This window comes from Podarcis vaucheri, assembly GCF_965113315.1.
Source record: "Podarcis vaucheri genome assembly, chromosome: 5".
Classification (NCBI taxonomy): domain Eukaryota; kingdom Metazoa; phylum Chordata; class Lepidosauria; order Squamata; family Lacertidae; genus Podarcis; species Podarcis vaucheri.
Window position 1 is genome coordinate 98,111,456 of NC_138763.1, and position 11,693 is coordinate 98,123,148.

Here is an 11,693-nt window from a genome sequence, read left to right on the forward strand (position 1 = left end):
CCCCTTTATGGCATGCAACAGGCCTATAGAGTTGACCCAGAAAAAGGAGGGCAGTACTCTTTGTGAAGAACATGAAACTCAAAATGTACCATTTAACAGATATACTCTCATTTGATTATAAAAGTCAGTTTCTAAATTGATTTAGATGTACAGAGATTTTATTAGTTCCAGCCCAGATTTTAAAGATAGTTTTGAACTTTATTTCTGTCTCCTGATACGTTAGTTCTCCCTCCCAGTTTTGTGCCAGGCATAACTTTCATTTTTAGCTGTTGATAACGGTGATGAGGAGTATCAGATCCAGTACAGGTAGATACCAACAGTTAGATGGAACCATTGATGAGTTCCTCAGAACACTTATTTTTACTGTTTGTGGTGTTTCCCCCCTCTTTTCAACTGACTCTGCGCTAGAATAAAAAAGAGCTCAGCCATTATATCAACATGTCCTTCCTGTTAAAGGTGTAAGACCATTAATTTGTTATATACTTAACAGAGGTGCTCTTCAGGCTGACTTTTTGTGTGTGTTAAAGATACTAGGTCTTCCACCAGCTGATTTCATTCAGACTGCATCAAGAAGACGAACGTTCTTTGGTAAGTCCCTTGCTGTTATTGATGTACTCGCATAGTGCCCATCATTATGGTGGACAGGGCATTTGTGGAATAAAGACCTTCATATTGTATGGTGCTTTGTGCAAGAGGGGTCGCAATGCATATTTATTTGCTCTAGATACACACCCCAGCCTCTGAGTGGCGCAGATTTCAAGGGTGCTAACACACACCTTCGGTTTCGTTTCCTTGGAATTAAGAGTAGTGCAGACTAGCGCAAAATTAATAATTGCAGCTTGTCTACATTCATTTAGTGCTCGTTGTTCTTATCACGCTTGGGGATCAAGCATTTCTGTGTTGGCCTTGTGGATTGGGGAATAGGCCTCCCAGAAATATACCGTATTTTTCGCCCTATAAGATGCACTTTCCCCCCTCCAAAAATGGAGGGAAATGTGTGTGCGTCCTATGGGGCGAATGCAGGCTTTCGCTGAAGCCTGGAGAGCGAGAGGGGTCGGTGCGCACTGACCCCTCTCGCTCTCCATGCTTCAGGAAGCTCTGCGCAAGCCTCCGGAGCCCGGCGCGAAGTTGCACCAGGCTCCCGAGCGCTGCGCAGAGCTGCCTGCATTTCAAAGCCTGGGGCGCGCTGAAGAGTGCGCCCGGGCTTCGCACAGCTCTCCGCAAGCCTGGGGAGACCGGAACGACTTCGTGCCGGGCTCCCTAGGCTTGCGGATAGCAGGCTGCTCTGGGGGCTGGAGTCGGGGGAAGCTCGGGCTTCCCCCACGCCAGCCCCACGACTAGGGGGAAATAATTTTTTTTCTTTATCCCCCCCCAAAAAAAAACCCTAGGTGCATCCTATGGGGCGGTGCGTCCTATGGGGCGGAAAATACGGTAATTTATTTTATCTTTAGGCACCAAGTTACTCTCTTGTGCTTTTGGAAAGCAATAATAAAGTATCTATTGCTAGTTTACTGTTGCACTGGGTTTCCTTTATCGTAATACATTTAGACTGATGGTTGGGGTTTTTTTAAAAAAAATTGTGGATTTGAATGTAATTGTTTTATTCTGAATTGTAAACCACCTTGAAGAGATGGAAAGGTGAGATGTGTTTTAAGTATTTATTCATTCCCTTAAGGCTTTTGTTGCAGCTTTTGGCTGCAATACATAAATATTAAAGCACTAAATCGTTAATCTCCGAGAGATTTTTCTGCGAGTGAAAATTACTGGTTTTGTGAACAACATTGGCACTCTTCTGGATCAGAGATGCAAACTGTTAGTCTATGCTGCCAAAATCTTCCCAGGTCTCTGGTGGTTCTTCTAATCTTTTAATCAAGGTGGGTTTTAAGTTTACCCACAGAGCAAAAAGCTTCATGTAAGCTCTGCAGTGTAAGGTATTTTTCTGTACATGTGAATTAAGCAAAGTTACACCTGGGGTCATTTGCTACATTGCTAGGAATTCCTGGCTCCTAACGGCACCACATTTGTTATGGAGTCTGACCATAAAAATAAGGAATCGGTTTTTATGGCAAAATGTACTTCCAATTGAATAGGGTGCATCCCAACATTACAGTGCTGGACATCCCTGTTCTAAATAAATATCATCTGGGCAGACTTAAATCTTCTGTGGACTTACCCTTCCAGCATCAAAACTTTAAATATTATGCAAATGTGTATACAGTTTTAAAATGTTGCTTTTATGTTTTAAAGATTCCAGCGGTACTCCAAAGAATCTTACAAATAGTAGGGGGAGAATAAGAAACCCGAACACAAGGGAACTGAGCTCTGTATTGAAAACGTATGATGGTGCATTTCTGGATTTTCTGAAAAAGTGCCTTGTGTAAGATAGCTTTCATTTCATAGAATCATAGAATCATAGAGTTGGAAGAGACCACAAGGGCCATCGAGTCCAACCCCCTGCCAAGCAGGAAACACCATCAGAGCACTCCTGACATATGGTTGTCAAGCCTCTGCTTAAAGACCTCCAAAGTAGGAGACTCCACCACACTCCTTGGCAGCAAATTCCACTGTCGAACAGCTCTTACTGTCAGGAAGTTCTTCCTAATGTTTAGGTGGAATCTGCTTTCTTGTAGTTTGGATCCATTGCTCCGTGTCCGCTTCTCTGGAGCAGCAGAAAACAACCTTTCTCCCTCCTCTATGTGACATCCTTTTATATATTTGAACATGGCTATCATATCACCCCTTAACCTCCTCTTCTCCAGGCTAAACATGCCCAGCTCCCTTAGCCGTTCCTCATAAAGGAATTTGTTTTGCCCATTGCATATATAGACTCTTAAATCCTGCTTTTCTGTCCTTAAGTGTTGGTTAAATGTCTGTTGCTCAGTTATGGTAGCAAGGTTTATTTTGATTTGCTAATTCCCCATATTGCCAGAGTATGTAATGACAATGTTTTGCAGAAAGAAGCACCATATTTCACATGGGACTCCAGGAGTTCTTTGGAAGTTTGTCAGAGGTTTCTCAGTTAGTATATCAGTCCTGGTGAACAAACTTTCCTGAAAGGCGGCTTGGCTACCACTGCATTATCTCCCCAAAGAATGTGCAACTTTAAAGAACATAGTGGATGTGTTCCAAGTGGCTGGTTCACACCATGCGCTAATGGAGAGTTATCCTATTTATGTTTTCCATAAACTTGCTTGGGCCCCACGGCAGACATGCAGGGAAGAGGTTCGTTGATAGACAAGATTTAAAACCACTAAGTTAGGGTGATACTAGATGGGATCACAGTCAGCATGTGAGCTGAGTTGACAGAATTAAAGACATGATTTTAGAAGGCCACAGTCACTTGGTGGCTTGGGAGTTATTGGTGGCTGCCTGCAAAGGTGGCTAAAGTTAGATCTCTTGCCCCCTTGAAGCTCTGCCTCCTAGGACCCACCTGTTAAAAACTTACCTATGCATTCTGGCATTCCCAAACTGAACTCCCTCATCTATCTTTCTTCTTCATTTTCTCTCCTTTCCGGCTCTAAGGAGAAGAGGTCCTCTGCCTTTTTTGGGGTGCAGTGCCTATATATTAGACACTCAGATTTTTGCAGAGTAAATTATGTGACATGCAGTGATGAAACTGCTGTGAAAATGCAATTACTGACATGGGTGGCGCTGTGGTCTAAACCACAGAGCCTAGGGCTTGCTGATCAGAAGGTTGGCGGTTTGAATCCCGGGGACGGGGTGAGCTCCCGTTGCTCAGTCCCTGCACCTGCCAACCTAGCAGTTCGAAAGCACGTCAAAGTGCAAGTAGATAAATAGGTACTGCTCCGGCGGGAAGGTAAACGGCATTTCCATGCACTGCTCTGGTTCGCCAGAAGCGGCTTAGTCATGCTGGCCACATGACCCGGAAGCTGTACGCCGGCTCCCTCGGCCTATACAGCGAGATGAGCATAGCAACCCCAGAGTTGTCCGCGACTGGACCTAATGGTCAGCGCTACCTTTACCTTTTAAGGTCATACCATATGAGTGTGGTGTTTTCGTGTGCTGTCACGTGTAGGATAATGTGAGTAATAAACCCCATATGCACATAGGTTTGTATGTGTATAATACATGTGCATCATGCTCCATACTGATGTTCTCCATATGTTTTATGTCAAGATGGAAACCTTCCCTGCGCATGACTCCGGAAGATGCAATGCACCACTCCTGGATGCAGGACCCATGGTTACATAAAGCAAAACAAAAGCCCAAGCCTACTATGAAGTCAGGCGACTCAGAGAAGAAGAAGGATAATGCCCATAAGAGTGCTCAGCCAGAAAAAGGTGGACTCATAGTTCTTGGTTCTTTCTCCCCCCCCCCCAAATGAATTGTCTTTAAATAGGTACAGTGGTGCCCCGCAAGACGAATGCCTCGCAAGACGGAAAACTTGCTAGACGAAAGAGTTTTCCGTTTTGGAGGTGCTTCGCAAAACGAATCTCCTATGGGCTTGCTTCGCAAGACGACAATGTCTTGCGAGTTCCTGCTGGTTTTTTCCCCTCCCCCCCTTTTCTAAGCCGCTAAGCTGCTTATCAGCTGATCCGATCAGCAGATAAGCTGCTAAAAGCCGCTAATAGCGCTAATCCGCTAATCCGTCAATGGGCTTGCTTCGCAAGATGAAAAAACCGCTAGACGAAGAGAATCACAGAACAGATTCTTTTCGTCTTGCGAGGCACCACTGTATTTCAGAGGGAGACAAACCAAAACCAAAACACTAGGAAGCACCTGCCAAGTTCAGCAGCATCTTGAGGTCTGCTTCTCTCTATGTTATGGAAACCAGAAAGGCCACGTTATGGGATACTAGTAGCTGAACCCAGCTTCCAAAGAATTCCAGCTCCAAATAAAGAAGCAGCAGCAAGTTTCCATCTTTTATGGTCGAAAAGATATGTTTGAAATAGTCAGTGCCAGAGGACTTGTTGCATAAGATTTTCAGTGATTGTACGGTGGGGCTACAGCACAATATATGCCCCCCATGATGGGCAGAAGCAGGGGAAAATATGAAAAATAAAACTCTTTTCATGTAATTTATTGCAAAATTGCATAGCGTTTAGAAAAACAGATTATACAAAATAACAGAAACAATGCACATTTACTGAATTTGCATAACCTATACATTTCACAGAATCTATTTGGTTACCTTGCTGCACATTTTGTTGCTTTCTACACAACTCAATTTTCTGCTCCCCTAAAATGTGGCAAGAAGGATAAAACATATGATGTGACCATGCCTCTCTGTTCAGATATTCCCAGGGAGTAGTTGCACCTGTGTGGGCAATTTCTGAAAGCAGAGGGCCGTGCAATTGCCACATCACAAGTGCTCTCAAGCTCGGGTGTCCATGCCTGAGCCTCGCAAATGGAAAGGACCCCACATAGCCCCCCTGTTAGGATATGGTTTCCGTTCCACCTTAAAAGAGTCAGGCATGACTGTTGTGTGTCACATGCCTGTTTACTTCCTGCTCACTGGGAGTTTCCGTTTTGTATATAGCTTTTGTTCCGGCTGTTTTCCTGGACATGGATGCAAGCAGTCATGTTTTTCCTTTGTTCTGACCTACGTTGAATACAGCTGTAAATATGCTCTTCTGTCTGAATCTTCCGTTGCGGAGACTGCTGGAAAGGGGGTGCATGAGTCTTGGAATGTCTCTAAGGCTCGTGTCGCTAATTGACTGATCCTGTTTTCACGGGAGACCGGTGATCGTCCAGAGACTATGATTGGGGTCTGCCTGATGGCCACTGTCTTCCTGGCAGTAACCCGGTTCCTAAATTCTCTCAGCCTATGCCAATTGTTCCCTGGATGTCAAAGCAGCCTCTGTCAGCCCAGAAACAGATGTGGGGTGAGGAAGAGAGGAATAAATTTAATGATTATCTAGTTAAATTTGTCAAGTTAAATTAACTGAAAATAGCTTGCAGATACTTAATTGTCTGAGGATTTTATGTTAAGTGATGAATTAATATGTTTAATTCCACAAGGTGAAGATTTAAGGATGTTAATGTTTAAGTTGAATTTCATAAGAATTGGGATTTGGAAAACCGTTAAAAGGACATGCAATGAAATTCAACCAAGGGGGAGCGAGGAAGTCACTTAACAAAGTTAATAAGTGTAATTTTCAATAAGGCTATGATTTATGTTTGTTTGTCTTGTGTGTTTGTTTGTTTATAATATTGTGAAAACTAATAAAAAAATTTTGGGGGGAAAAGAAACTTATGTGGGGTGGCAGGGGGAATGAACTGAAAATATACCATATTTTTTGCTCTATAAGACTCACTTCTTCCCTCCTAAAAAGTAAGGGGAAATGTGTGTGCGTCTTATGGAGCGAATGCAGGCTGCACAGCTATCACAGAAGCCAGAACAGCAAGAGGGATTGCTGCTTTCACTGCACAGCCATCCCTCTTGCTGTTCTGGCTTCTGAGATTCAGAATATTATTTTTTCTTGTTTTCCTTCTCCAAAAACTAGGTGCGTCTTGTGGTCTGGTGCGTCTTATAGAGCGAAAAATACGGTAAACATCATTTTCCTTGGGTGTGTCCTCCAGTTCCAAGACCAAGTCAAGATATGTACACACAAACACACATACGCTGTTTGCTTTGGGGTTGGAGGAAGTCTGTCTTCTGCTACTGCATTTGCTAAGAAAACACAGGACATTTGATGTCTGTTTCCTGAGCCCAGTTCCCCCTCACCACCAGCTGTTTCAGGGATAGACGTTGGTTGCCTATGTTTGCCGTGGAAAGAGAGGGAGAAAGGAGGGACTGAGAACAGAGGAAGCTTTATCTCCCCAGGGATTGATTATGAAGGTGGAGAGAGTCCATCAGTGATGGACAGCTACATGTTTGTAGTGTGGAGAGACAAAACGGGGAGGTCCCACCGTCTCTGCTCCAGGTGGTGGTAGCTTCCAGAGACATCTCGCAGAACTATCTCGAGATCTCATTGGAAGCTGCTGCTGCTGCCGCCATTTCTCCTTGCTTCTCTGGCGGTTGGCAGCAGGGGTGAGCAAAGGTGTTCATGGGATTCTGCTGCCCAAGATGGCGGCTTCCGTCAGCCTCATGGGTGGGCCGGCCCTGGTGGTGTACTCAACCTTCCTGTTCTTTCAGCCCACTGCACTTATACCTGTTTAGGGAAGCTTTTAATGTTTGATGAATTATTGTATTTTAATGTTTTGCTGGAAGCCGCCCAGAGTGGCTGGGGAAACCCAGCCAGATGGGTGGAGTATAAATAATAAATTATTATAAATTATTATATTACTACCTGCACCACTCACAGAAACCTCAAGCAGGTACAGGTATCTCTAGCAGAGGCTGCCTCCCTGAGGCATAGCCCTCCCCACAAATCTCAGAGCCACACACTCTTCCCTGTACAACATGCATTTTACTCTTCTGTCCAAATTCAGGAAAGCTCTGCAAACATTTCTGTCAACCTGCTGTTCTCTGCCCATCACAATCCCAAAGCATCACTTTGAGAAAGAGGCCCCTGTTATTTGTGTCTTAGGAGGAGAAAAAGGCATGTGTTTGCTGGAGGTTTCTTCTCTATCTCTTGTTGCCAGGGCTAAGCGGCAGCCCAGTAGGACTGCCTTTGAGTACAGTCTGAGCATGCTCAGTGCTGGTTTCCCTAAGGCCACACCTCAAAGCACGTTCGTTGCAGCTAGCCAGGAGAAGGCTGTTGTTGTCAGTTTCGATAGCTTGTTTTTATAATTAATATTTGTCAAGAGAGAGCAGTGGCGGACATGTATGTTTCTAGGTTTTTGCTTAATTGTTTGCGTTTATTTTTGTGAATGGGGAGGAGGATCGAGAGGAGAAATGTGGCTTCTGTGTGTGTTGCAACTTTCAACACTTAGATTCACAGAACTGCCAAGTTGGAAGGGACCACGAGGGCCATCTAGTCCAGTTCGCTGTAATGCAGGAATCTTTCACCCAACGTGGGGCTTGAACCCTGAGCAAATTACATGCTGCTTGATATATAACCGATATATAACCTCTATATAAAATAAGTGGTTTGCAAGAAAGTGATTAATACAGTTAAAAACAATTCTAAACTATGCCACCATCCACAAGGCTGGATACAAAAGTGTTTTAATCAGGTGCCAAAACCTTACTTGAACACTCCTCTTTGTATTTATTGTATTTTATTGTATTTAAGTCCTAAAGCAATTCTAGATTTGCTGCTCTCTAAAGTAATACATTTCCCCTTAAATTTTGTGTCTCCCCTTTTCTGCAGATGAAACCACACGGCACCAATCTGCTGGAGAAATAAAATCTGATCCCGCTGAAAAGTTATCCGTTGCGATTCAGAAATTATCTCCCATCATAACCTCCCAAGATGCAAACGAAGAGGAAAAGGAGGATTCCAACAAGCAAGAAACTCCAGAAAAAGAACTGGAAACCCTGGTGGACAAAACTGTTAAAAGAGAACAGAGAGACCATAGGACTGAGAAGGTCATGCACAAAAATACAAGCATCTTGCCACCCATCAAGTACAAGCAATGACTAGTCCTCTTTGCATATCATTTGTGGTCTGCTTTTAGGTAACTTTTTTGCTGTAAAATGTTCAAGAACAGAAATTTAACATAACTGTCTGTATGCGGTCTGTGCACATTTCTTGGTGTGGAGGAAGATTGTATGAGTGGAAATGGGTACTATCTTACAGTTCAAATAGAATATATTTTGCTCTGTTGAGGGGACAGAAATTAATTTTGATCAGAACAAGGGTGTGGATGAACATTTCACTTGTGAGTACTGCAAGGTGAAGACATAGGACCTCTGTCTAACCTCCAAGACATTTCTTGCACAGCTCATGGGCTGTTATTTCAGTCAGGGGTTTGGTTTTTTAAAGTGTCGTACCGTATTTTATTTATTAAATTTGTATAGCGCCATATATCCATAAATCTCAGGGTGGTTAAGGACACCAGAAGCGACAGGTGTTAAAAAAAAACCCACAACTTGAAACATTCCCCAGAAAAGAGAAAGAAAGAAAAAAAATCAGAAAGAGCAGCAAGATAGGGGTACCAGAGCTCTGCGCTGTGACCCCAATTCAATAGATAGGAGCCCTATAATTTGCACAAGAGTGATAAAGGGGCATTGTGTGAGACCCCTGTACACACACACACACATTTTAAATGCCTGTTATATATGGGATAGGGATGTAGGTTAAACTACAGAGCCTAGGACATGCCAATCAGAAGGTCAGCGGTTCGAATCCCTGTGACGGGGTGAGCTCCCATTGCTCGGTCCCTGCTCCTGCCAACCTAGCGGTTCGAAAGCACGTCAAAGTGCAAGTAGATAGATAGGTACCACTCTGGCGGGAAGGTAAACGGCGTTTCCGTGCGCTGCTCTGGTTCGCCAGAAGCGGCTTAGTCCTGCTGGCCACATGACCCGGAAAGCTGCCTGTGGACAAACGCCGGCTCCCGTGGCCTGAAAAGTGAGATGAGTGCTGCACCTTTGACTGGACTTAGCTGTCCAGGGGTCCTTTAACTTTACCTTTTATGTTTCTGGTGAGTTTCCTGGAACAAAACAATATCTGGATCAGCCTTTCACCAGAAAGCCTCAATTCTGGGGGAGGGGTTTGCTCCCAAATTCGGTTTAGCCATGACTTGGTTGGAATCTCATAATAGCACAAGGTTCCACAACACAGATGATGTCGCAAAATGATTAAGGTAGCCATAAAATCTTGATTGCTGCGATAATATTGAAATTACTGCTTTCTAATGGAAGCACTGGAGGGAGCCATGTGGTTTTGAACTCTGTAAAAAAAGTATTTTGAGCTCAGAGGAGGAAATGATGCTTTCAATGGGAGTGGTATCTGAACTCAGATCACCCGCATAATTTTGTAAGCATTCATAAACGATGGCTTGCAGTGTCAACTTGAAGTCTGAGGGTATGGCTGGTTCCTCCGTCAAATAACTTTTGTGCTCATGTGAAACTATAAATCATTAGTGCAGGAAGACGTCAAGGGCTCTGTGGCCTCGCTAATAAGCCTCTGCTCTAGAGAAACTGTAAGAGACGGAATATACCATATTTTTTGCACCATAACACTCACTTTCTGTGCGTGTTATGGAGTGAATGCCTACGGGTGGCGGGGGGATCTGCTGCAGTCGTGAGCAGAGGATCCATGGTTCCCCTTCCTTCCCTCCTCCGTGGCTTGCTTTGAAACAGCAAAGCGGGAGAAGAGCCGCTGAGTGGGGAGGAGAGAGGGACAGAGAGCCTGCTTCTTTAAAGGAGCAAAGTGGGAGAGGAGAGGAGCCACTTACACGAGTGTAAGCAGCTCCTGCCCAGTTGGTTCCTTTAAAGCAAGCAGGCTCTCTGTTCCTCTCTCCTCCTCACTCAGCTCGCTACATAGCAGCAAAGTTTTTCAGCTTGCTAAGCCAGGGATGAGCGGAGAGGAGGAAGAAAAGCAGAGCCTGCTTGCTTTAAAGGAGCAAAGTGGGAGAGGAGAGGAGCCTTCTCCTCTTATACCCCTCTTCTGCATTATTAGCAGCATCCTTCTCCACACACCTCACGCGTGCTCCTTGTCCCTTGAGTGCTTTTCCTTCCCTCCCCACTTAAAACGTGGTTACAAAGCATGGATCCACATGGATCCTCAGGAATTTTGCACTGGGTCACCCCAAATTCACCATCAGATCACATAGCATGCCCATGGCTACATCTTGCACCAAAAAAATCACGCACCCACTGTTGCCTGGGGCTGCAGAGGTGCAAAAACGTGGTTACAAAGCATGGATCCACATGGATCCTCAGGATTTTTGCATTGGGCTACTCCAAACTCACTGTCAGATCACATGTCTGTGGCCACAGCATGAACCACAAAAATCATACATCCACTGTTTCGTTTAGAATATTTTTTTTTCTTGTTTTCCTCCTCTAAAAACTACGTGCGTGTTATGGTCGGGTGTGTGTTATAGAGCGAAAAATACGGTAATTCAAATAGCATTGGTGGCAAAGAAGGCAGTATTTAAAACATTTGCAACAGAATAACTGCCGCAAGAAAAACAATTCAGATCCAGCCTGCTGGTTCAGGCTGCCTACCTAAGTCCAGCATCCTGCTGTCAGAGTGGTCAACCGGATGCCTGTGAGAAGCCATGGAGCGGGACATGAAACCAAGAGCTTCTCTTCCCTCCAGTGGCTTCCAGAAACTGGCATTCAGAACCATTGCTGCCTCCAGCTGTGGAGGAAGAGCAGGCTTCCTCAAACTCGGCCCTCCAGATGTTTTTGGCCTACAATAATAATATTATAATAATAATTTATTATTTATACCCCGCCCATCTGGCTGAGTTTCCCCAGCCACTGTGGGCAGCTTCCAATCAAGTGTTAAAAACAATACAGCATTCAATATTAAAAACTTCCCTGAACAGGGCTGCCTTCAGATGTCTTTTAAAGAGAAGCTAGCTGCTTATTTCCTTCACATCTGAAGGGAGGGCGTTCCACAGGGCAGGTGTTCCACAGAGAAGGCCCTCTGTCTGGTTCCCTGTAACCTCATTTCTCGCAATGAGGGAACCGCCAGAAGGCCCTCGGAGCTGGAACTCAGTTTCCAGGCTGAACGATGGGGGTGGAGACGCTCCTTCAGGTATACAGGACCGAGGCCGTTTAGGGCTTTAAAGGTCAGCACCAACACTTTGAACTGTGCTCAGAAACGTACCGGGAGCCAATGCAGATCTCTCAGGACCGGTGTTATGTGGTCCCGGCAGCCACTCCCAGT

At 44.7% G+C, this 11,693-nt stretch overlaps 1 protein-coding gene across 3 annotated transcripts in view; it reads left to right on the forward strand.

Annotated features, from left to right (window-relative positions):
* The window catches only part of DYRK4 (dual specificity tyrosine phosphorylation regulated kinase 4), a 48,517-nt gene extending 39,936 nt beyond the window's left edge, over positions 1 to 8,581 (forward strand). For all 3 annotated transcript variants that reach the window (XM_082223087.1, XM_082223086.1, XM_082223085.1), the window contains 4 exons: positions 528 to 588; positions 2,248 to 2,377; positions 4,138 to 4,301; positions 8,220 to 8,581. In XM_082223087.1, coding sequence (XP_082079213.1) covers positions 528 to 588; positions 2,248 to 2,377; positions 4,138 to 4,301; positions 8,220 to 8,488 — 624 coding nt within the window. In that variant the 3' untranslated portion in view covers positions 8,489 to 8,581. The remainder of the gene's footprint in view (positions 1 to 527; positions 589 to 2,247; positions 2,378 to 4,137; positions 4,302 to 8,219) is intronic.
* The last annotated feature ends 3,112 nt before the right edge of the window (positions 8,582 to 11,693 follow it).